The 27,566-nt window shown below is 40.2% G+C and overlaps 1 protein-coding gene across 1 annotated transcript in view; it reads right to left on the reverse strand.

The window, feature by feature from the left end:
* Positions 1–27,566, reverse strand: part of TTC27 (tetratricopeptide repeat domain 27) — a 411,030-nt gene that overhangs the window by 30,696 nt on the left and 352,768 nt on the right. Inside the window, exons 16-19 of the mRNA XM_040429555.1 lie at positions 22,713–22,765; positions 10,211–10,376; positions 6,285–6,482; positions 5,145–5,256 (exon numbers count right to left, since the gene is read on the reverse strand). Of these exons, the coding sequence (XP_040285489.1) occupies positions 5,145–5,256; positions 6,285–6,482; positions 10,211–10,376; positions 22,713–22,765 (529 nt within the window). The remainder of the gene's footprint in view (positions 1–5,144; positions 5,257–6,284; positions 6,483–10,210; positions 10,377–22,712; positions 22,766–27,566) is intronic.

Consider the following 27,566-nt stretch of genomic DNA (forward strand, 5'->3'; position numbering starts at 1 on the left):
CATCATCACACCTTTTCCTGTCAATCATGTTATGGCATAACATCAATGTTCCAGTTGCTCCTAGAGACTCATTAGCATATATTAAAACTTAATTTTCCACAGCAATGCAGGTAATTATGAACATGGAACCAACACAGATGCCTTCAGCTGCCAAGCACACATGCAACAGGTTAGCTAGTTTCATAGGTACAAATCTGCTGAAAGATGCCCAATAATGTCTGCAGGACAAAGTCTTCTCATAGCTACTTTAGGTCCTCCAAGCTAGGCCTCCAAAAATATTCATTAGCTGAACAATTTCTTGGAGTAGATGATACATTTTGGTTGTCCTTAAAGACAGTATGAAAACTATATGTGTTAATGGGTCACAACTCTGCAAGAACTGTATGTTTGTTAAGACAAAAAGTGGTTCAGAAGATCGTGGATATGTATTTGTGTGGATCAAAAGAATGGTCCAAATTAATCAGAAGAACAAAGAACAGATCTCTGTCCTTTCAAGTGGGTCAATGGCCAAATGGAAGAGAGAAGTCAATTGTATAACTGTTTCTAGTTCCCGCTCCTTACATCTTAATAAAGTATGGTTAATGCAGACCACATGCGCACCACGTGCTTTATATTTTATGAGATGCACTCAAGCCTAGGATCCCCTTAGGTATTTTTGACATTTTTCCTAAAGCAAAGGTAATGGCAGCAGTTTAAGCTAACCAATGCCTCTTTCTTTGAAGTACACTACACTCTTATGTTCAATTCCATTTAGGGGTTTCCCTCTATAATACAAAAATCTAAACTAATATGTGATGTATATTAGTATAAAGTGAGGTCACTGGGCTGGATTTGTAAGGAAATTAAATGTAACAAAGTCCCTGAAGCAGAGCCTAGAGCCCATTTATTCTGTCAAGAAAAATATGCTAGAATCTATTAGATCTTCTTAGCCTAAATCCTAAAGATTATTGCAATGTTGACAGAAGCGCCTCCTAATCCCTAACATACAATTTCTTTGCTCCTGTATAAATCACTCACGCTAAATTCCTTTCTAAATTCCCAACTTTCTAACATGGTTTGTTATCAATACTTTTTTTATACTATTAATTATAATAGAAAGGACTTATCTGAACTAAAGCATCACTGATCACCTGCCGAAGCTGGTCTGGAAGTCACTCTGGTGAGTCCCACTGATTTCCACTTCCTGGTTCTGGCTCAAAACAGACAAAATGGCTGAAGAAGCCTGACTGAGATGGGTTACCACCTAGCCAATGATTGGCTGAGCAGGATTAGTGAGGACGAGTAATGCTTCATGTTTTTAACTTATTCTGCTCCATACTGAAAACAATGTATCCTTCTGGAACATCCCTTTAAGGTGTATGTCACATAAAAATAAAAATGAAGTAAATAAATGCAGCTGAAAAGGAGCAGAACATATTATACTTTAAAGATAACCTGTCAATTCTCCTGCCATGTCTGTTTTAGTTAACACTTGAGTCCTCCATGAGCTAACAACACCGGAGCATCTCGCCTCGGAACTCTGTGTTGTGTGGTCCCTCTTGGTCCTTCTAGAAATGTATGAATAAATTGACACCTGGGTGTTACCTTTCCCTTCAGCATAGGGGTGTCTCTCCACAGTCTGACACTGGATGCGTTCATCACACTGTGCAGGGTCTTGCCCACCACTGGTAACACTTAGTTGTCAATGCATTCACAAATCTCTAACAGGAATGATAGAGGAACGATGCAATGTAGGTTCCTAAGAAAAGATGCTCCACAATTGTTATTACATGGGGAACACAATTATTTACTACAACAGACATGTCAGGAGAGGTAAAAGGTCCTCTTCATCACATCTGATATTAAGACTTCATAAGAGGCTGGTATTAAAAAAAACACATCTAATCCTGCTCTAATATGTAAGCCCTGCTGCATCATGTGAACTAAAATCATGATGTATGCTTAGACCTTTGGGGTATTTTATATGTACATCTGGTTAAGATGACAATAACATGTAAGTAAAACAAAAACATATGGGTTACTTTTCCTGCTCCTCAATCTAATTACATATCAAGCAGCAAATCCACTTTGTCAGGCACAATCTGGCAGCATATGGCAGGAAAGTTTTCCAGAGCATAGACTTCTCAGCATCATTTATTAGTCTGTTGTAGTATCAGGTCTGGGGATTACACTTGCGATATCAATCATAATACTGGATTGTGATTTCCATCAGCTTTAAGGAATTTACAGTTTGAATAATATGTTCAATTGATGCTTTTATAGACAATTTTCCTGCCTGTGACCCCAACAACCAGCACGCATGTATACCTGTATATGAAAACCAGGTGTGTTTCAGATACTTAATGTAAAAATATGGACCTATCGGACACTGATGCCACTTTCTACGAACATGCCATCAATGTGTGTAGAAGGAAAACCCTTTAAAAAAAAAAAAAATCTTGTATCACAAAGATGTTTTGGTTCTAATACCAGCTGTGAGTTTGAATGTATCTATAGACTACTTAGGACAGGTTTATCTGCTCCGTTACTTTTTGTTAGATGCTTGGTAACTCCTTATTTTTTCTTCTTTCCCTTTTTATATAGCTTTGCACATACAGGCAGCAGAATCCTCTGTATCTACCCATGCATCGGATGTTTCCGCACACTGCTTAGCGCTGCACCCAATTTAAGAAAGCGTTGAAGCAAACAAGTCATGTGGTCACCACAATCTTGTGTCCTATGGATGTAGATAATTCAGAGCTGCTGTGCTGACGTTGCTGATATTGGGGGAGTATAGAACAGGCCTATGCCTGCATACATAAAACATTACTGGTTATGGGAAGTTTACAATTAAAGGTAGAGATTGGCTAGTCCCTTTAAGTTAGATGGTTCCAAGTAGAAAATTTAAAATTTTCATGTGTGTTACTTTATTATTCCCACCGTACAATACTCATCCCTGGTATTTTATTTTTTTTGCATTCTTTTGTTTTTCACCTGGGCATCTAGAGTAATTTTGTTAATTTATGTCATATTAAACTTATTTTGACAAATGTTCTTAAAAATTTTGTTTCAGAAAACACAATATCGTATAATCTGCAAGGCAGGCTTTTATTTTTAACATTTGTGAATATACCTTCTAAAGTGAATTATAATAATGCATCTTCTTAAAACCAAAACCAAAGTGCCAATTTTATTTGATATTTACTTTCTGCTCATCAATAGTGCATTACAACAAATCACCACAATTTATTGTCAGGTTATAGCAGACAGTTATGAGAACCATTCCATATTTTATGGGAATAATGACAAACTTTTTGGGGAGTGAAAATCATGTTCAAATGAAATTTCCATTTAGCTTTGTTGTAATATAATGTTGGATAAAATGCACTTCTATTTATTAAAGTGACCACTTTGCTAGGTGCAGAGAAATGCTGCTTGGGACCTCAACATGCAGCCATATGGTGAATGAGACACTTATGAAGACCTCCATGGATATCCAGAATAATGGCATGTGCCTTCTCATGTTGAAATGCGCATTTTCAGTTTTTAAATTCTTTCCTCATAAGAGCTCAGTAAACATGCACTTTAAATATGGAAGCCCATTGACCGTGCTGGTAGACCCTGGCTTCCCACCAAGTAGAGAGGAGCAAATCGAATCTAACAAAGTGGAATTCGATCTGAATTTCAGGATAAAATCGGTTTGTCGCAAAGCCGAATTTCCTCGTGCTTCGCGCTAGTGACACCAGGCGAACCTATGTATGGTGCCAGCTTCCAAATCCTGCACTATACGTCTGATGCTCTTGCTACTTAGACACAGCCTGGATTGATGGTCCCCTGGTGATCTGACGACTGCCAGTGAAACGCGTAGGGACGAACAGGTCCGACACTGGGGTCTCCCCCCACCTCTATTGACGAAGCTGGGCAGTCACTAGGCTGCATAGGGGAATTGGTAGGGATACCCAGATAGGTGAGTTTTATTTATCCACTGGAGTAACCCTCAATAGGGTGATCATGGTGCTCCTCTGACAGGTATAAGCCCAGGTCAAGTAGAATAAGATAAGGGTCAGAGACCCAGCACTGGAATCATGGAGACCCCAGTGGTGGCACCACTTTGAAAGACTGTGGTAAGACTGTTCCTCTTTTACTGAGCACTGGTAATTTAGGCACAATTGTGCAGCACATATTCTTGTCATTTATTGTACTTATGGGCTATTAATTTATATCTAGTGTTTATTAAAAGTTAAGCTTTAACAAGGTCACCCATTTTTGTTGTAATATATAACGAATCGATTTAACCTCATACTTATCTCCTCCATTTGCTCGCGACGGGCCGGCCGCTGTGATAATGTCATCTCGGGCCGTGCGAGATTTCACGCAAGATCTTCAAGCAAGATGGCAGCGGCCAGCCCATCACGAGCAAATGGAGGCGGTATTGTAAGTATGATTTCATTTTTTGAATGTTAATTTTACACTGTATTATTACTCTAAGATGCTGCGATCATGTATGAACGCAGCATCTGAGGGGTACAATGATGGGGAGCGGCACTATTGCAGCTCCCTGTCATTGCATCCGCTACTTACAAAGAAGAGAAGCAAATTTTTGGGTAAAATTTGGCGAAGCAGCTGAATCGAATATTTCAAAACTTCACTTATCTCTACTACCAAGTTATCAGGTGTTGGCATTTGGCAATGTTAAATGAACCTTTCTAGGCTGGAGCATAAACTTTAGGTTGGACACAAACACAACAGAGAAGCACACCAGAAATCAAGTCAAGTACTTGTATTAAAGGGCTGTTCAAGATTTTAAAAAAAACATGCAGGACAGGAAATGTGACAAAATAAAGAAAACTAAACTCCTCCCTTTTGTCTTTGTTTTCTTGCCTTCAGTGATGACGTCACATACATCCATACGACATTTCTGCTGCAGCTAATCATTGGCCTCAGCAGTCTTGTGCCATATAGTACATGTTATAGGTCCCATGGATGTATGGCATGACATGTCACCAAAGCAGGGAAGGAAATAGAGACTGGCAGGGACTACCGATGCAGCGCCCCTGAAGCTGTGTGGATCAAACAGATGAATATTTGTTACTTTTTTTTGTTTCCTGCATGAAGCCATTCTTTTAAAATCCCATGCAATCCCTTTCTTATTAACACAAACTTACCATTAGCAAGGTCAATTGCCCCTCTAATTATTTCCTTGAATGCTGAAATGTCATTTTCCCAGCCACTTTTCTGAGTATCACATTTATGAGCCTTTGTTAGGAACTGTAAAGCCTAAAGAAATGAAAGAAATCAGTATACACTATGGCATCTCCTCATCATCTATAATGATTTACATAGAGAACAATTATTTTCCATAAAAGAATCCACCCACCAACACCCCTTTCTGGACACAATTTAACAGAAACCATTCTGAATACTCGGGAGCAGCATCTCTATTACATACACAGCAATTCATTTGAATGGTCAGCATGCAATACTCCCTTTCGCCTGTAGGTGCTGCTGCAACAGAAATGAGCAATCAACTCAGACCTGCAGTGATCAGCTGATCTCATTTTAAAGGGACTGTCTGTGGGTGGCCACCATTTCAACATTATTAGGGAATTGTACAGGACTGATACACAATAGCCAAAACCAGCCCATAACCCATTCCCAAAAGCCCTTTGGCTAGACCCAACACAAAAAATGTTTTGTAGTTCTGTGTTAAATTTAGAAATATATTCTTCATGTGAAGCACATGTCCTGATTACGATTTAACATTGTCTAGATCAGGATTTTGATTTGGCTCTTATATATGTGCGTTTAATGGCTTTCAGCTTTTATACATCACAAAGCCTATGAAAAATATATGACTAGAGCAGAGTTAAACAGAAATTGCGTTCTACAGCTGTACGACAGATGTTAAATGTATACGCTCAACAGAGAAAGGATTATAAGTGTGCTTCTGAAAAAAAAAATAGTCTAGACAGTAAGATATCATCCATGTTACTTAACAATTACAGCTAAGCAGAACACTTCTACATACAGAATATGAATCGGTCAAAAACTAGAACATCCAAACCATTAAATTAAATGTAAAAGACAGCAACTTGGGAGATGGAAAACAGACATAAATGTCATAGTGCAGCTCATCCAGACGAACACTAGGCACCAGCTTAAGCCCCAATTATGTTTCCAATTCTACAGTCTGGACAATAGCGATACCTTGCCAGTGATGATCCTCAGAAAACAGATTTTACTAGACAGGGAAAAAATCCCAATTTAATGTCAATGTGAAATATGTAATTAACACTGAACATTACCTTTTCATTCTCTTCAGCTTTTTCACTTTTCCCATTCCCATACAGTTTGGCGTATGCTTTCCAAATATCAGCATCACTAGAGTCCTGTGCTGTTATTCTTCCAAACAGTTCCTGTAACTTGGTCTTCAGGTTACTTGTGGATTCCCCTTTACGATCCTCAGTTCCTTCCACTACTGCTCTTACCAATATCCTCAGGACCTACCAAAAATGAACATACCAATTGTGTTTTTTCTAGGTGGCTTAAGGATAAATAAAAAATCTTGAAATGTTAATTTAGATTTTAAAGGGGTTGTCTTCACCAATGCCACAGATAGGTGCAGGTCCCACACACAGCTATTTTTGGGATACCTATAAAAATGAATGGAGGTAGCCTGCGCATGCGCAGTATGCTCTTTGGAAGCTTTGTTCTAAAGACTGGGACCCGCACCTTTCTGACATTGGTGGCATATCCTAGCGATATGCCACCAATGTTCCAGGTGAGACAGCCTATTTAAAGAGGACCTTTCATGGGTCCAGACATTATGAAATAACTAGCAGGTAATGTAGGGTATAGTGCAGGGATGTAAGATCGCTTACTAGTTTGTCTGGGCACCGCTCCGCCCCCCGTTCACTTTTCCCACCTGGTATGCTAATGAATAGCATCAGTACAGGGAGGAGGAGATTGCCCTGTTTCTCAATGGGAGTCTCCTTCCACCTGGCTGTAGCATGGTCCAATTGCTGCGGAGAGCGTCACAGCCAGGGAGAAAAAAGCTCATCTTCTCCCTGGATGTAACGCTCTCTGCTGTGATTGGACCATGCTACAGCCAGGGAGAAGGAGACGCCCATTGAGAAACAGATGCTATTCATTAGCATACCAGGCGGGAAAAGTGAACGGGGGGCACAGCGGGAAAACGGAGCCCGGACAAACTAGTAAGCGATCTTACATCCCTGCACTATGCCCTACATAACCTGCTAGTTATTTCATAATGTCTGGACCCATGAAAGGTCCTCTTTAAGCTCTCATGGGAGGACTAATTTCTCCCTTTAGTCTCATTGCTTGTTCATGTGTCATTTCATTTGTGTGTCAAATCCCCAGCTGTACAATGCTACAGTCTATGTTGGTGCTATAATAAAGATTATTATTCTGGTTGTTTGGTGTCATTATAAGAACTGTTAAGGCCTAATTATAGTAAATGCACACCATAGTGCTGGCTCTCCTGCTTAGGAATCCAGAGCTGCTCTGGTGAACTTGAGCCATTTGTGCATTACATGAACAGCCATGTATTTATCGGGGGAAATATATGGTGAAACAAGGGTTCTCCTGACAAAGTCAGCCATCTGCCAGGGCTGCCGGGAGATGGCGGCTGTGATGTAAGAAGGCTCGTCTCTGTTAACTAACCCTGGATTTTCGACTTTTTAAATATTACTGCACCTAAATTTAGGCCCAAGTGGTTTCTCTACACTGCCCTCACCACTTTCGGAAAAGGTAGGGTGGGCTTGGCTATTTGGCCTATCAGATTTATCATCATATACACCAGTGGTTTGGTATAAATAATCACTGAAATCTGTGGCAACTATAAGGTGGCATAGATTTCAGTCTAGGTTACGGATTGCTAGAGGATGTGCCTAATAATAAATTAAGCGCATGCTGCAGCAGCACTGGGGAGATCTAAGACTGGTGTAAAACACTGGCTTTTGATACATTTTCCTCTTTGTATTACAGGGGTTGTCACCGATCCCCAGTCTTATTATTGGGTGCCTCACTAAAATGTGTGTGTGTGGGGGGGGGGGGGGGGGGGGTGTTATCCCCTAAATTCCTTCTTGCTACAGTAATTAATGAAGTGGCAGTAACACGTGCTGCTCCATTCACAGTCAATGTGACTGACAATCGCTCAGATATCTCCGTCAGTCATATAGACTTTGAATGGAGTGGCCGCATACATGCTCAACAAACACTCCATTCAAACACCTCCTCACTGTGGTCATTGACCATTTACTATTCATTATTTAACATTCAGCTGACCCAGAACCAAACTTTGAAGATGGTCTACTGTGTATGGGTTCCTCCCTACTTCCATCAGCACTAGATGATGGGGTAAGAAGAAGTCACCAAGTTTATTGTCAACATGCCTAACCTTTTGTTCCGGCGGGAGAGGGCAGTGGCTTGTTCCCAACTGCCTATTGCAATAAACAAGTGTTTGGCCAACAGATAATGCATTTGTAAGCCCAGCTTCAGTTCCATACAGGAATCTCTATGGATATGTTGAATCTATACAAATAGACTTCGATAACTGATCACAGGAGTACAATGTGCCTGCAGCTGCAGTCCTCAAGATCAACATTCAGGACTGAATTTCGCACATAATAAATCAATTTGCAACACTAGATGGGAGAAAACCCTTACAACGACAGCAGTGCAATAATTACAGACTCAATGAATAATTACACTAATAAAATAGCTCAACTTTTTTAGCATGAGTAATAAACTATATCAAATAATGATCAATAATTCATGGGGCATTTAAATAAAAACTGGTCTGCATCAATCAATACATAGCTGAATATTTTATGTGTTCGTTATCCAGCAGTGAACCAAGCATTCTGCTTCTTACCATGCAGGAATAGAGTCTTAGGCTACTTTCACACTTGCGGCAGTGTGATCCGGCGGGCAGTTCCGTCGATCTGGATGTGACTGAAAGCATTTGTGAGACGCATCCGGATGCGGATCCGTCTCACAAATGCATTGCAAGAACGGATCCGTCTCTCCGCTTGTCATGCGGACAGGCGAATCCGTCTTGTATCTTTTTTCAAATTTTTTACCGGTCTGCGACGGATCCGGCATTCCGAATGCCGGATCTGGCACTAATAGATTCCTATGGGGAAAAATGCCAGATCCGGCATTCCGGCAAGTCTTCAGCTTTTTTCGCCGGAGATAAAACCGTAGCATGCTACGGCTTTCTCTTTTGCCTGATCAGTCAAAATGACTGAACTGAAGACATCCTGAACGGATTACTCTCCATTAAGAAAGCATGGGGATATAGCTGATCAGTTCGGTTCCGGTATAGAGCCCCTAAGACGGAACTCTATGCCGGAAAAGAAAAACGCTAGTGTGAAAGTACCCTTATTCCAACAGATATCTTAAAGAACGTTTAAGGGTTATTTTGCTTATAAAGAAAATTAAATAAAGAAATCCCATAAAGTGGAAGGCCGGTTGGCATTATTTGAAGGGATGTAATGAAGCAACTCTGCAAACAGTTGATTAATATGCCACTATCTGTGTAGACAGCTCCAACGCTGGCACAGATTTCAGTCTACGTCACGTATTGCCAGAGGATGTGCCTCTAAGATTACAGACTACAAACAAACCTCTGTGTAGTCTGATGTCTCTCTTCGATCTACCAGTACCTCCTCTTCTACAGTTTTTAGGTTAGCAAAACAGATGGAAAGGTGTACCATATGACTATATGATCAGCTTACACACAGGGTGTCAGCATGCCAGGCGTTACACTAGGACGCTACATTTTCACGGTAATTTTATAATGCAGACTGGTAAGTGTACATGCTGGCAACATCTCATGTAGGTCAAAAAAGGGATACACTGAATTTTCTCCACAAAGAAACTGTTGATTATTATTAGTTGTTTTTCTTTTTTTTTAACCAGGAAAAAAAACTAAAAATGAGCAATTCGGATAATATTACATTAGGGAATGGCTATTTATTAATTTTCCTCATATTATTATTTTTTATTGAAATGCTATTAATTCCAGGGTGCTATGCATATTCAAAATGTCTATCATATAATTAAAAAATAAGTACAATGACTGCTACGGAGTGTCAGAGGACGCTGCCCACAAAAGCTTACAAATCTACCAATATTATATAACATTTAAAATGGCTCCAAAACCTCAAGTGCCATAAGATGCAGTAACATGTGATAAATTACCAACCTGCACATCTTTATATTTGTCTCGAAGGTCCATTAGTCTATGGTAAGCTTTAATTGCTTCTGCAAACTCTCCCACATCTGTGCTGGTTAACAGAAAGTTCTCCCATATCTGCCAATGCTCAAAGTTGCACTTGATGGCTTCTTGAAGTGTTCGGAAAGCCTTGTGCCTTAGAAAATAAGAGAAGGCAATTTCTTCATTATTAGAACACCATACAAACCACCTTCCACCCAACTCTCTGCACCACCATGAGGAAAAGAAATGTAACAAATGCACCTTGTAGTTCAGATTGAGCATTATGAATTTAAAGGGCATCTGTCACCATGATATTGGACTATTATCTGCTGTAATACATGAGTAGTACTGCAGATAAGGAGTCCAGATTGTGACTTTTTATTTTCCTACTGCCCACCGTTCCCCGCTGTCAGTGTTTAAAGCTGCAGTGCATGCACACAGAAGTCCTCTCCATTATGTTAGAACAGCACAGCAGTCCTGACTGTGTATTTCAGGGAAGATTTGAGTACTGACAGTGCATTAGGAAAATAAAACATGGCAATTTGGACTCCTTATGTGCAGTGCTACTCATGCATCACTGCAGATAATAATCCAGAATCGTGGTGACTTAAATGGAAGGAGACCTATGTTCCTTCCATCTGTATATGGATTTAGCTATACTAAAGTCTTGCAAGGAGGCCTAAAATAGCACAAATAGCTATAGTCAGCCCTGGCTGATCACCACTAGTACAATCTTGACAGATTTTGCTTCTTACCAGGGCTAATTTGGGGAAAGTGGTAGTTTAAGACTGTACTGACACCTCACCAAACGTCAGCACAGTCTAAGTCAATAGTGTAGGCAATCACTTCTCACTTCTCTATTCTGACACTGAAAGCTAGAATGGTAGTCATGGGAAAATGGAGGCTAGATAAGTATTAATCCCACTATATCATTGACTCACTGGAAATTTTGAGATAAAATAATCATAAACATCAAGCTTTTTTTGGAGAAAGCAATACAGTCTTGTGAAAAAATTAGGACACCCTTTGAAAGCATGTGGTTTTTTGTAACATTTTTAATAAATGGTTATTTCATCTCCGTTTCAACAATACAGAGAGATTAAAGTAATCCAACTAAACAAAGAAAACTGAAGAAAAGTCTTTTCAAGATCTTCTGTAAATGTCATTCTACAAAAATGCCTATTCTAACTGAGGAAAAAGATAGGACACCCTTGCCCCTAATAGCGAGTGTTACCTCCTTTGGCTGAAATAACTGCAGTGAGACGGTTCTTGTAGCCATCTACCAGTCTTCGACATCGGTCTGAGGAAATTTTACCCCACTCCTCAATGCAGAACTTTTTCAGCTGTGAGATGTTTGAGGGGTTTCTTGCACGTACAGCCCTTTTCAAGTCACCCCACAGCATCTCAATGGGATTCAAATCTGGACTTTGACTTGGCCATTCCAGGACTCTCCATTTCTTCTTTTTCAGCCAATCTTTGGTTGATTTACTAGTATGTTTTGGGTCATTGTCATGTTGCATGGTCCAGTTCCGCTTCAGCTTTAATTTTCTAACTGATGGTCTCACATGTTCTTCAAGCACCTTCTGATACACAGTAGAATTCATCGTGGATTCTATGATGGTGAGCTGACCAGGTCCTGCTGCAGCAAAGCAGCCCCAAACCATGACACTTCCACCTCCATGCTTCACAGTTGGTATGAGGTTCTTTTCTTGGAATGCTGTGTTTGGTTTACGCCAAACATGTCCTCTGCTGTTGTGTCCAAATAATTCAATTTTGGACTCATCTGTCCAAAGAACATTATTCCAGAAGTCCTGGTCTTTGTCAACTTTATCGCTGGCAAATGTCAGTCTGGCCTCGATGTTTCTCTTGGAAAGCAAAGGTTTCCTCCTTGCACACCTTCCATGCAAGTTAAACTTGTACAGTCTCTTTCTGATTGTAGAGGCATGTACTTCTACATCAACAGTAGCCAGAGCCTGCTGTAGTTCTCGAGATGACACTTTAGGGTTTTTGGATACCTCTTTTAGCATCTTGCGGTCTGCTCTTGGGGTGAACTTGCTGGGGCGACCAGTCCTGGGCATGTTGGCAGTTGTTTTGAAAGCCCTCCACTTGTAGACTATCTTCCGGACAGTGGAATGGCTGATTTCAAAATCTTTTGAGATCTTTTTAAATCCCTTCCCAGACTCATAGGCTGCTACAATCTTTTTTCTGAAGTCCTCTGACAGCTCTTTTGCTCTCACCATGGTGCTCACTCTCACTTCAACAGTCAGGAGCACACCAAACTAAATGTCTGAGGTTTAAATAGGGCAAGCCTCATTCAACATGCAGAGTAACGATCTACTAATTATGTGCACCTGGTGTGATATACCTGTGTGAGATCTGAGCCAATTTAAGAGGGAATATATGTGAGGGTGTCCTATCTTTTTCCTCAGTTAGAATAGGCATTTTTGTAGAATGACATTTACAGAAGATCTTGAAAAGACTTTTCTTCAGTTTTCTTTGTTTAGTTGGATTACTTTAATCTCTCTGTATTGTTGAAACGGAGATGAAATAACCATTTATTAAAAATGTTACAAAAAACCACATGCTTTCAAAGGGTGTCCTAATTTTTTCACATGACTGTATATAAAGCATTAACGGTTAAAGGGAACCTGTCATCAACTTTGTGCTGCCCATACTAACGGCGGCATAAATAAGAGACAGGTAAGTTGATTTCAGCGGTTTGTCATTTAAAAGTTAAAAGTAAGTGGTTGCCGAGAACCAACATCACAAACCTTGCAGACTGGGCCTGGAAAAGAGTCATGGCCACCTGAGAAGAGTCATGGTTATTCATGAATTCCTGCTCTCCTGCCCACCTGCAGATGACTAACAGTCTTCTACCTAGTTTTCTCCCTTTCTCTCTAGGAGAGAACTGTCAATCATCAGCAGATGGGCAGGGAGAGCAGGAGATTAGGAATAACCATGACTCTTCTCAGGTAGATTTGACTCTTTTCAAGGCCTGGGCTGTAATGATTATGATGTTGGTTCTCAGCAACCACTTACTTTTAGCTCATAAGTGACACACCGCTGAAATCAGTATTTCTGTCACTATTTTATGCTGTCCTCAGTGAGGTCAGTATAAAGTTGATGACACGTTCCCTTCAAGGAATCAGTTTACATAAAGGCATAAAGTGGTGAAACATGATGTTTATTACATCCCATACCCATAAACACCCACCCCCACACACACATATAAACAGGTAGCCCTGCTAATGCATACACACATATAAGACCAAAAGTCCTCCTGTTATCTTGTAGGGTTACAGGTAAAAAGGAGATGAAGTAGGGTCCAGTCAAGCCAGAACTTCAAGCTCCCCTGGAAACATTAACATAGAATAAAGACAAAACAGAGAGAAAGACATACAGTATGCCACAAATGGGCAACATGAGGTAGGGTAAAGGGTAAAGGGAGAGAATGTCCACCCACACATACAGAAAGTTAACCTATGGGCCTACAAACTGCTTACCAGGGCAGAAGATAAAAAAAATAGGAAGAAAAAAGTCAGCTGCTCTAGACTTTCAAACCTCCTTAAAGTAAATCAGAGCAATTTACAGTCTTATGGTTTGGGAATACTGATACCATGTTTGTTAGAAAGTTCATAATCCAGAAGGATAGTGGCCAATTTCCAATCTTTGACCATAATCCAGTTTAAATTAGTTTAACCAGATCTATAATCAATGATGGTTTCTTCTAGGAGTGTGCTATGGCTATTTTAGCAGAAAGGTAATAGAAATACATCCGTAGGAATATCTATCAGTTGGAATGTCTAGAACTTGGTATTCGTCCATGGAGAACTGCATACATTAATAATAGAGATTGCTAAAATGGGGTAATATACCCATATTCAATCCTGGCAGAGTCCTGTGCACTTCTACTATATGTGGAGAAAAGATACCTCACTACTGCATTCTCATCAAATAAACTTAACTGTTTTGATAAAACTGTTGTTACGGAACCAGATGTGGATCCGTTGTGCATAGTGAACTTATTTGACTTAGGCAACTCTTAAGGGCGTTATCTTGGCAGCCTTATTAGTCTTAACCCTTTAACTCCTATAAAGGGATCTGTACTCTGCTTCAGTGGAACCACCAGGCCGGTAGTAGTCTCAGTTCAGAGGCTGCTGACTCATAGGGTGACACCACTGCAAAGCACGGATGGCCAACCTGAAGCTCTCCAGCTTTTGCAAAACTACAACTCCCAGTATGCTCACAGCTATCAGCCTGCAGCAGGGCATGGTGGGAGTTGTAGTTTTACAACATCTAGAAAGCCGCAGGTTGGCCATCCCTGCACCAAGGGATCAGGTAAAACCATAGTGAGGGACAAGCCAAGGTTAGGACAGACAGAGTTCATGCAATCTAAAGTCAGTCCGAGGGTCAGGGCAGGCAGCATACGGTCAGTATGAAGAACAGGCAGAGGTCGGTACACAGACAGGCAAAACAAGACAATTGTGCACCTTAGCAAGGTACTGGACAACTAGAATCTATTGCTAAGGCACCTTCCTACAGGGGAAGGTGCCTTAAGTACCGTAAGGTGGCCAGAAATTGGCTTGGAAAGACTGAGGTGGATGGCCCCTGGCCTTTTAAGAGCCAGAGAAAGCATGTGCATGCTCTACGAGTGAAGAGTGGAAGAGCAGCATACAGCATTGCACTGAACTTATCAATCAACTCCTTAAAGGACCAAGCAATTTTCATTTTTTTTTTTGTGGGAAAGGTTGTACTTTTTAATGGCATCATTTTATTACATAGTTTGCAGTGGGAAAATGGAAAAAAATTGCAATTCCGCCATAGTTTTATGGGTTTCATTTGTACATTGTCTCCTATGCGGTAAAACTGACCTGGACCTGTTACCTTCATTCTGCAGGTCAGTATGATTACAGCAATACCACATTTATATTGTGTATAAAAAAAAATGAAAGAAAAAAATTCTAAAAAACGGATCTTTTCCTTGTCATATTGTGACTCTCATAACTTTTTATACTTAAGCTCATGAAGCAATGTGAGGGCTAATTTTTTGCAAGGCAATCTAAATTTTTATTGATACCATTATGGAGTGTGAATGACTTTTTGATCACTTTTTATTCAATTTTTTGGGGAGGTATAGCAACAACAACAAAAAACAAACAAACAGCAAAACGTCCATTTAATTATTTTTTTATATGGGGAAGGGGGGATTAACACTCATTAAGTCCCTCTAAGGGGCTTCTCCCATAGACCGCAATGATTTAAAATTGCAGGCTTCGGGAGATTAACTGTGTTCCTATGGAACCCTGCCAAAGGGCTCCATAGCAACTTCACTCTGTTACACTTCAGAGCCTTCAAAAGGACCAAGACTAACATAGCAACCAAAGGGATCCCTCGACCTCCTGAGTTTTGCCTCAGAAGCCATGGTCACAATTAGGCCTAGTTCACACGAACGTTTTTTTTGCGAGTGTACGGGCCGTTTTTTTGTGTTCCGTATACGGTCCGTATACGGATCCATTCATTTCAATGGTTCCGCAAAAAAAACGGAATGTGTTCCGTATGCATTCCGTTTCCGTATTTCCGTTCCGTTGAAAGATAGAGCTTGTCCTATATTTGGCCGTAAATCACGGGTCGTGGCTCCATTCAAGTCAATGGGTCCGCAAAAAAAACGGAACACATACGGAAATGCATCCGTATGTCTTCCGTTTCCGTTCCGTTTTTTCTGAACTATCCATTGAAAATGTTATGGCCAGCCCAATTTTTTCTATGTAATTACTGTATACTGTACATGGCATACGGAAAAACGGAACGGAAAAACGGAAAGGAAACGGAAACACAACGGAACTCAAAAACGGAACAACGGATCCGTGAAAAACGGACCGCAAAAAACAATAAAAGCCATACGGCCGTGTGAACTTGGCCTTAATCTGAGGGCTTAAAAGTCTATGATCGGTATTATCGCTGATCATTGACATTGGTTCCAGGTGTCTGCTGTGAAAACAGCAGGCTTCCGGCAGCAATGGGGCCGCTCACCTTGTGAGGAGATGCCATCTTTGTATGTTAATAGATGTGGCACAATGTGACAGGGAATGGGCCGTTTGAATAAAACTGGAAGAACAAACTGAAGCAACTAGGCTTGTCTGTTAGCTTCAAGGTATGTTGCTACAGGTTATGTATAAATTTGGCCCATATGTGATGGAAGGTGCTCGGTATGTGAACACTGACATAAAAGTGTATTTGCTGTGATTTATTTTAGCCACTGATTTAACAAATATAAATGAAAGAAAATAGTCTGTAATTATGATGGTGTCATCTACAAATTCGAAAAAGCTTATTCAAGGTTCAGTATGACTTCACTATTTGAATAAGCTTGGTAAATTGAGCTAATTAGAGAAAGAAAACACTATGGGTTACTACAGTCATTACAAATAAAATAAACTAATATTATGTAACATGTTAATTGCAGATGATGAAATATCTGATGACGTAATGTAGTTTCAGACTAGTAGATTAGTGTCCCTGGATGTTACTGACCTCGCCTTTTTGATGAAACATGCATTGCAATTTGTAAAACAAACCTATATTACAAGACCTTATGGTAACAGTAATTCTTATGTGTTATGTCAAGTCTTAGGGCCATATCCTCAACAAGCACCTTGAGAGATGATTGGTCAATCTAATAATAAGAACATTGTGCACTTTCACAAACTGGTAGGATATTGTGGAGAGTTAGTATCACTTTTTAAATTTTGTACTTTGGAATTTCGCGCAAACGCTTCCAGCATCGCCATACCTGCAAAAGAAATCATACTTACCTGATCACTGCTGCTGGGTTCCGGCTCCTTTCCTCCCTCACAGTTGCTGCAGGTCTGGGTCTCCATGCGTCAACATCCGGTTTGACATGGGTCATGTGGCCACTGCAGCCAATGACCGCCCGCTACGGTGATATGTCCCCCAAGCGTCAAAAAAGTTATGGCTTTGGGAAGGTTTGGTTGCAAAAGGGTTAATGCAAAACAGACGGCTGAGTTTGTGGATTCTAATGCAGAAAGTTACCCAAGGTACCTTTGCTCTGACTTTGGCATCACCACAATATGCACTAAAACTGCACTTACAACAGCACAATACAAACAGCAACTTGTAATTTTAAATATTTCTCCATAACAGGCCAGAAATGTCTGATATGTGGTTCCAAAGCTCGGAACCCCATGATCAGCATAACAAAGGGACCCTTTCATTGCTTACAGAGGCAGAGCACCGTTCATAACGTGGCTGTGCTTGGTACTGCAGCTCAGTCCCATTCACTTGAATGGGGCAAGCTGCATTATTACATACAACTAATATAGGGAGTGCAGCTGATTGTGAAGGTCCCAGAGGTCAGATGCCTACTTATCAAAAACTGATGTTCTGTACTATAATGAGGTGGCTCATGAGTAAGAACAGAAAATTTTTTGGGTTATTAAATAATCTCAATTTAAATGTGAATAATATTAAAGGGTTATTCCTGTTTCTTAATATTTTTCTGCTCCCTCCCAAACATGTGGAGGGAAGCATACTTATCTGTTCCCTGCCACTCGGTTCCAATCCATTTCATGCTCCGATGCTCTCCCTTGCCCTTCGCTGGATCACGCAGGGTAAGGGCTTTAATGTTTATATTATTTCACTGCTAGGCGGAGGCTTCCAGTGACGTCACCAGCTCTGATAGATGAGCTTTAGAGCTGCCCTAGCTGTTTTAAAGGCTAGGGCAGCACTATAGCCCACCCATTAGTGCAGGTGACATCACCGGGCTCACTGCTAGGCGGAAGCCTCAGCCTAGCTTTACTCATGGAGAGCCCGGTACATCACCGGACCTCCAGTATATGCCTTTGCCCTGCGCGATTCAGTGCAGGGCAAAACAGAGCATTGGAGCATGAAATGGTCCGATGCTCATGTCCAGGGGGCTGGAGGGGTGAAAATGGGGATATGTCCTGGTTCAGCTCTGGACCCGGACAATACCTTTAATTTCCGGGGCTGTAATAAGACCTTTACATGATGAAATAAAAAAAGGAAAAATAAATTGTTTTTATATAAAATGTTTGACATATTTCTCTTCCCAGTAGGACCATACCACAAAAAAAATATATTCAATTGGGACTTATTTTCATTAAATTGTTTTTCAAACACTACCAAGAAATTCGTGCCACAGACCTAAGCTTCAAAACTCAACTTCCATTTCTTGGTAATGATTCTTGTTGCTACTTGCATTGCTCTTAATCCCGCAAGCACTCTCTTCCTCCTTCCTTCCATTCTCATCCTACTTCCCCAGATTACATTTATTGGATTGGCAAGAATCATCATATCCCCCCAAAAAACACTAGTTTCTTCAAAAATTTTAGCCCAACATATGTGAAACTTGAGAAAGCACCACATAACATTTGATTTTTACATCTTAAATAGGATGTCCAGGATTTTACAAGATATGACCTATCACTATTTGATAGGTGTGGTCCAACACCCTGCACACCCGCCGATAAGCTGTTTTGCAGTAGCTCTGGCGCCAGAACTACACAGCTCCATCTACTTTGTAGTCGAAGGAGAAGGTTACTACAACGTTGTTCCCACTGAAGTGAATGGAAGAAGCACTTCAGTAACCAGCTCTGTTCACTATACAGCAGAAGGAGCTGTGTAGTTCTGGCATCAGGACAACTCACTGGGGGGGTAGTATGGACCTCAACGATCAGACAGTGATGGCCTGAGGATAGGTCCTCACTTGTATAATCCCTTTATGCAGTGGGATTCAATCCCAACGTCAAAGTTACTCAATAGTTTAGCTTAGAGGTGTAATAAACATAATGTAACAAAAACAACTGTTAAACCCTAAACACATCATCATTACTCAGCGTTACTGCTATCAGAGGTAGGGCTTCACTCCATTCTTCTTACGTCAGTCTACCTATTACACTATCTTATCTTTTGAGTAACTTCAAAGTGAGATAGCAGTGAACAATAATTCATTCTTATTATTTCATCTTTTTATGGCCGATCATGATTGAAACAAGAGCCAAAACAAATGTAGCTTTAGAAGAATAAGTTTAAGAATTCTAACACTTGGGAGAAGGAAACCAAATAGAGAGAAAGTCCCTGCATAGTGAAAAGCCCAAAATGTTTACAAAACAAATACCATTTTAGAGTTCCCATATAGTGTACAGTAAAATGACTCTACATAAAAAGTTGAGTAACTTTTAAGTATACTATTAAATATATTGCATTATACACTGGACGGATCCAAGGCTGTATTATAGTTTTTTAATTACCTATTCTGCTGGCATTAGGGCTTATCCTCCAACCCAAGCGGCTTGTTCAGCATCTCCCTAGAGCTTGTTCAACTAAGTTGCATTCTGGGAAGTGTAGTCTTTATACCAGGAGATGTACAGATGATATAATAAATGCCATTTGGTCAGCTAAGATATTAAAGTTGTGCATGTCAAACAGCTTGTGAAATATTTCCAGTGATGAGCAGCAGAAGTATGAATGCAGCTTCGGGGCACAATACTAGAGATAAGTTAGGATCAGTGGTAAACGAGTATAGATTTTACCTGCACATACTGTAAGCTTCACCTGGTACACAGGTCCAGTAGGCTGCCCTAGCACTCTATTTTTTTACCCTGGCCAAAGCAGAGAGGCTTGTTGGTGCCTCCCCTGACAAATATTCAAAGCACATGCCCTGTCTGCTCTGTCCTAACCTTTGCGCCTCAATCTACACCAGAAATACACCAAAAATAGGCAAATTTCTGTTAGTAATTGACCCCCATTTTTCTTCGTAAAATTTAAGAACGTGACCATGATTGTAGGAACATGGGCTGTAACAAAATATCGTTGTTCTGAATGAGCCAGGAAGTTTTTGTGTTTAAGGTCGGCTCGTACTTTGATATCAGAGTATTGCTGTATTTAGTCTAATCAGAAGCCATTGTTTCATGTTGAAGTAAGTTTCCTGGAAGTTCAGAGAATGCTCACTGTTTAACTGTCGTCTACATGCCTAATTGACATTCTTTACGCTCTGCCTCTTTGAAATGTTCCCCATGAGTGTGGGCACTGACAGGATAAAGAGAAACACTCTTACTTTTAAGCCAGACCAGACAAAAATGAGGTAATGGTCCCATCGTTTCTGCAAGATTTATTGCATGACTTAGACTTGAAAGGGGAAATGCAGTTTGCTACAACAGGGGTCAACTCTTGGTTTTAATAAGGGTCCGGTTACACAAGCCAATAACGAGTGGCAATCCACTATATACAAGTCGACCAGCATTCATATAGAGTCTCTCACATAACCTGGTAAATGGCAATTTGGTCACCTCTCTTCTGCGCTAAACCTGTTATGCATCATTGACGTAACATGTAAGCCCGTAGAGGAAAATATGGAGCACATATTTGCACAGAACTTTCAACAGCGACTAGGAGCAACCTATATCCATTGTATTGTACTTCTCATGAACCAACACATTACACAGGGGTGCCTTACATTACATAGCTACTCCCTGCTCCAGATCTGAAGAGAGAACTTTACCAAGTTTTGAAAGGCGCTTCACAACATCATCGATCATTTTTATGGCTGGCGAGTAAAAGCTATGAAATAAGGAGACCTCAATCCTTCCACTTCTCAGATTTAACATTATGGCATATTTTTTAAACACAATGATAGATTGTGCTAAAGAAAATGCAAGTGCAAACAGCCAACCTATCAACATCCATGGCAGGAGACAAGCCTGAGGTCATGTTCATTAGCACGTAACGTGTGCTAGGAAGAATTTACCAGCAGAAATAATGGTGGTGTGAACAGAGACCTGGGAAATGGACTGATAATAATGAATCACAAATTTGTTCAATCAATAAGTTAAACTAGACCTTAACCCTTTGTCTGATCTTTGCTCTTAAAGTGAGAGTATGCTGTCCATTACTCATATGCAACAGCTGTTATACATTACTAAAGTGCAAAGCGCTTTCATATTTCTGACAAATGATGGCCAGTGAGACAGGATGTATGGAGGCATTTCATATGTATCATTCATTTTTTATTTTTTTATTTTATGCACTTATATAGCACTACTATATTCTGCAGCGCTTTACAGACATTAGCATCACACTGTCCCCAATGGGGCTCACAATCTAAGGTCTCTATCAGTATGTCTTTGGAGTGTGGGAGGAAACCGGAGTACCTGGAGGAAACCCACGTAAGCATGGGGAGAACATACAAACTCCATGCAGATGTTGTCTTTGGTCAGATTCGAACCTAGGACCCCAGCGCTGCAAGGCACCAATGCTAACCACTGAACCACCATGCTGCCCACATGGTGAGATGTTCTAAGAGATAGCCGAAATGGTGAAGCTAAGGTCCTGATTTACTAATGTGTCTGTACCTAAAATTTGTCTAAAAAAGGAGCAAATTAGCACAACTAGGGTTTCCACATACTTTTCCGACTTGCTTTAGACAGGACAGGGCTTATTGGACTGGTGCAGAGCTTCTGGTGAAAACAGCAGGCCTAAGATGCCTTATTCTGTGCCAAAACTGTGCCATAATTCTGATGTAAAGTTCTGTCTCAAAGTAAACTAACTAACAGTTTGTATAGAGTTAGTCAAAAGTGTCCATCCCTGCATCCAGCCCGAGCCCCTGTGATAAATCTGGTGCAGGTCTAGACAGCCTGTCTAAATTTATGCAATCTATATTATAAGCAAATCAGGGCCACCATGATTTAACTGTATATTAGAAAACGTATTACTTTATATAAGCAGTCACCATCCAAAGCAAAAGAAAAATCTTTTCCAATCTAGATAATACAATAAAATCTGTTCCGAAGGATCCATTGCGAAGACCACTACAAAATAGGGGAACTACATTTTAATTATACATAGCATTAAAGGATTCAAAGGAATCCGTTAATGAAGCTGGTGCAGGGAAACTAGTCGGGAGGAGACAGTCCATTTTAATGTTTCATCAACTTTTAAGCTTCCTCAGCCCAATACATGTTGTGGGCTTATTTTAAAGTACGCAGGGCCATTAAAATGTGTTGAATTTTATCAAAAGGTGCTACTCAAAGTGCCTTTGTCGTTGATCTCCCAGTGCAGATTCGGGTGGAACTAAAGACCCGAGACTGTGCTGAACCAAGAGAGTTCAGAACAACAGAGGAGGAAGAAGTTGTGTGGCACTACTAGAGCTCGCCAAACAATTCCCATTGTGTTTCAGTAGAAGGACACATAAGAAGGATGACCACCTCAACAAAACACTAGAAGAGTATGCAACCCGTGATACTGCATAGACTATGAGACATCTAAAGGAGTGGTGAGAACTTTTATAACCATGTCATTTTGTTATACAAAGAGCTCTGGGACATTGATTTTATTTGTATTTTATTATTATCCACTATTGAATACAAGGTTGTTGCGTATAAGAAAAAAGGTCCAACCCTCAAATATACAACGGAATTGTTGTATTTTTAGCAAAGTTATACAGTAAGATACTTACTTCTGTCTTAATCTGATGTATGCAGACGACAAATTGTTCCAGGCTTCAGCATTCTGGAACAAAATAAATAAAAAGAACATATAAAATCCAAGAAACAATCGGTTAAGATAAGTATCTCTTTCCATCCCTCTGAACGTGACCCAAATGGCATAAAAAAAAAAAATCACACCTATCTTATAGGAAGCCTCTAAATCATTCATATGTACAGTCAAAACCTGAAATTTCATGCATTTGTCCCATGGGATGTGTGAAAAGTTCAGCAGATAGCGCTGCCTTCTGGCAGCTGTGGAACATTTAAAGACTTATTAAATAGAAATGGTGACTGTGAACCTCTATATTATGTCTACACAAAACACCCTAAATACATATGTACAAACCCCATGTAAAATAAGTGCAGGATAACGCATTTCTGCATAAATCTGACCCAACTCTGCCTGACGTACAATAGTGACACTTGCGCACACACACACGCGAGCGCGCTAAATGCATAATTTCAAATTGCTTCAATATTCTTTACCCTCTTCCCGACCTTGGGTCTTTAAACATGGCGCCCGCCTTACACAGCAGAAACCTGGGGCTACCACCTGTGATTGAAGACCGCAGACATTTAACCCCTCAGATGCCATGGTTAATTGTGACCACGGCACCTGGGGGAAGTCGTTCGTACTATGTAATAGCCTCGTTCTCTCTGAAGTAACTGAGCTGTAGATCTTTTAGAGGCCTGAAGGTGGCAGGGCTCCATAGCAACATAATGAATCTCCCATAAACTGCAATGGCAATTCATTGCAGTGAAAGGGAGAAGCGATCTGAAGATCGCATATTCAAGTTCCCTAAGGTTAAAAAAATTTGTAAAAAAAAAATACGTTTTCAAAAATATAAAAATGTTAAATCACCCCCTTTCCTCATACTAAAAATAAAATAAATGCCCGTACTATTAAAATATAAATATGTTTATCCCATATGGCCGTAACGGGGGAAAAAAAAAAAATGCAGATTTGTTGATTTTTAGAATAAAAAATGATCAAAAAAAAATCATACACACTCCAAAAAGGAATCAATAAAAACTACAGATTGCCTCGCAAAAAATGAGCCTTCACTCATGTAGACATAACTATAAAGAAGTTTTGGGAATCAGAATATGGCGAAGCAGAGAATTCTTTTTTCCCAACATTTTTTTTTTTTCCCCAGTATTAAAACACTATAAAAACAATATAAATGTGGTATCGCCATAACTGTACTGACAAAGAGAATGCAGAATGCCTTAACAGGTTAGTTTTAGCAAATAGTGAATGCTGTAGAAAAGAATCCCAAAAAACTGGTGAAATTGCTTTTTCAATTTCACCCATTTCGGGAAAAAAAATCCAGCTTCCCACTATATCGTATGCATTATGAAATGGTGCCATTAGAAAGCACAACCTCATATGGCTATGTGAATGGAAAAATAAAAACGTATGGCTCCGCGGATGCAGGGAGAAAAAACTAAAATGCAAAAATCTGAAAATCAGAGTGGGTTAAAGGGGATGTCTCATCACAGACAAACCATTTCATTTGAGTGACAGCTCATGGTAGGTTCAGCTCCAAACTTGCTGTCACTGAGAGGCAGTGCCTTGTGGCGGTCTTAGAGGAAGGAGGCCATTACTGTTCAGTGTATGGAATTACCACAAGATTTGAAACAGCTATAAATCGTTTTTCATTGATGGTATAATGGCTTAACCCTTTCAGGACCAGGTGATTTTCAGTTTTTTTTATCTCTTCATTTTTTACTCCCAGCCATCCCAAAGCCATAACTTTTTTCATTCACATATGGGGGCTTTTTTTTTGCAGACAAGACACACTTTCTAATGGCACATTTATGGTTGCATACCATGTAGTGGGAAGTGGGAAAAAAAATTCCAAATGGGGTGGAATTATAAAGAAAACAGGCCACAGTTTTATGTTTTTTTTTTTACACCGTTTCTTATGTGGTAAACCTGACCTGTTACTTTTAATCTCCAGGTGAGTGCGATTACAGCGATAGCACATATGTATAGTTTTACTTGTGCTTTAATACTGAAAAAAATGTAAAACTTTGCATTGCCATATTATGACCCCATAACTTTTGAAATTTTATGTCTACGGAGCGGTGTGAGGGCTAATTTTTGTGGGACAATCTATACTTTTTATTGATACCATTCTGGGGGGTGTGTATGACTATTTAATCACTTTTTATTACATTTTTCATGGGAGGTGAAGTGACCAAAAAATGGCGAATAGGCCATTTTGACATTTTTTTTTTTTCTGTTTTGTCGTTTGCCATAGGGGATAAATATTTTTATATTTTAATAGTACAGGTGTTTTCACATGTGGTGATGCCCATGATGTACATTTTTTAATTATTTATACATTTCTATTTTAATTTTGGGGAAGTGTTTAGAATTTTTGTATTTTCTTAAAACTTTTTTTCCCCCACACTTTTTAGTAGTTTCCCAAGGGAACTATAGCAAGCAATCAGACTGCTATGGGATTACACTGTGTTCCTATGGAGCCCTGCCACTTGCAGGCTCTCAATAGGAACTAATGTGTGGCAGCCCTCTACCACTCCTGCCACACACTGCATCCGGCTCCCCCGATCGTCACCAGGAGCGCGTGTTCCCGGTCTTTAACCTCCTAAATGTCGTGGTAAATTTGACCACAGCATCTGAGGGGTTAAATGTTATCGTCAATTGCATACATTAGTCCTGGGTGCCTGCTGTTCAAAACAACAGGCATCGGACGACTATGCAGCAAGCGCCGATCGACGTAAATTTAAGTGGGACGGCCGGGAAGGAGGTAGTTGTCTGGTTTAAATACCTATTAGGGCATTTTGAGTCATTTGTGACCTCCATCTATTAGCGGGAGCAGAGATCGCGTACAAACATGTCTTATTCTGGATGTCACAAACTTACATGTACAGGTCATTAATTTCAATGGACAGGCACCATGTAATGCCTTATTTATCTTGTTGTGGTCCTGAAAGTCACCCAAACATTTTCTGCCAAGCATCGCACACAGATAAAAATTGGCAATGGAATTATATTTAATAGGTGTAGGTTTATGGGACACTACTCAAAGTTATTAAAGGAAAAGGGCAGAAAAAGGAGCATACTATAACTATTTCTTAAGTTCTGCATAAAAAATAAAAAAAAGACTTGAATTATTACACAAAACATGTGTGCCCACCGACTACTCGAAACCATGGGGAGACCTCTAAAAGATGTGGCAAGAGATGACAATAAACAGCCAGGTAAATTTCACCTCTAGATACAGTACTTTTAAAGGCAAACATAAGTAAAATTTCCAGAGAAACATTTGAGATCTCAGATCAGACAAGTATTAACTTTATGTCAACTTTGGATGAACATCTTCTGAGAATGATTTTATGGACTAGTCCTGATGCTTTCAAACTAATTATATCATCTGCTCAATTCTAAGGAAATCCTGAAAACATGACAGTCAGGTGGGCCCTGAGGACTGGAGTTGAGGAACACTGTTCTACATGGAAACAAGAAAGAGATAAGCCCCTATAAAATATGTTATCGATATCTGACACCAGGAAGACATAGATACCGATAAGGAAATATTGTAATTTACCTTATGATGTATCTGAAAAACTGAAGATCAGTAAATATTTGAGCATTGCTAGGAAGATTATTCCTGCGGTCATTCAACAGTGGGAACAGAAAGGATTAATATGGGCTAGGGACATTATTGACCAAGGGGCGTATTATAAGTTTTGAAAAACTGACACCAAAATATGAGATACCAAGTTGAAATTACTTCACGTACAAGCAATTAAAAGAGTTCTATAGAAGCAGGTTAAGAAAAGCAGATTATCTCAAAATACAATTCCCAGTTTGATATCTTCTTGGCTGGTAAACTATCTTTATCCATGACCCAGATTTATAGGGTTTTAAAACTTAACGAAAGGAGAATTTAACCATGCAGCAGCATGGAAGAAGGAGATGAATCTTTCAACTCCTATAGAATCCATCAATGATAGATTACGCAAAGATGTTTGAACAGTGTTATAAAACAATGAGGGAAATGCATTATAAGATTGTTTATCGGGTATGATTTGACTACTATCCTAATAGAGAGATTTTTTCAGGACTATACACAATCTTGTCCCAAATGCAATAAGCCGCAAGAGACATTGTATCATTGTTTTTGGGAATGTGGGCCTTTTATTAGATTACTTGCAGAAGGACCCGGCTTTGCACGGGTATATTTCATTTAATGTTTGTGTGTGTCGTTAAAAGATAGACAGTATCCCCCATGATAGTGACCTCTACAGAACCCCGCCCCTTTAACAGTGAACTCCACAGTCCCCCACCCCTTAACACTGACCCCCCCACAATGCCCCGCCACTTTAAAATGGGACCTCCACAGCAGCCCATCACCTTAACTTTGACCTTCACAGCAGCCCGCCCCTTTAACAGTGAGTTTCACAGCACCCCACTCCCTTGACAGTGACCTCCTCAGGGGCCCGCCCCCTTAACAATGACCTCACAGTACCCTGCTGCCTTAACAGTGACCTCCACAACAGTTGTCCCTTTAATAGTGGCCCCTGCCCCCTTAAAAGTAACATCCACAGTGAACGCCTCTTTAACAGTGACCTCCACAGTGCCCGTGCTTTTAACAGTGACCTCCACAGCGCCCTGCCCCTTTTAATGCTAGGGCTACACGACGATATGTGTCATGTGACATTTTGTCTGAACAAATTTTATAATGATAGGCTATGGTGTCGCACTGCGACATGTGACATGCTGCGACACAACAGTTGCAAAAAATCCATCCAGTTATATTTTTCTGCGACTGTCGCATCGCAGTCGAAGC

This window comes from Bufo bufo, chromosome 4 (genome assembly GCF_905171765.1).
Source record: "Bufo bufo chromosome 4, aBufBuf1.1, whole genome shotgun sequence".
NCBI classification, from domain to species: Eukaryota; Metazoa; Chordata; class Amphibia; order Anura; family Bufonidae; genus Bufo; species Bufo bufo.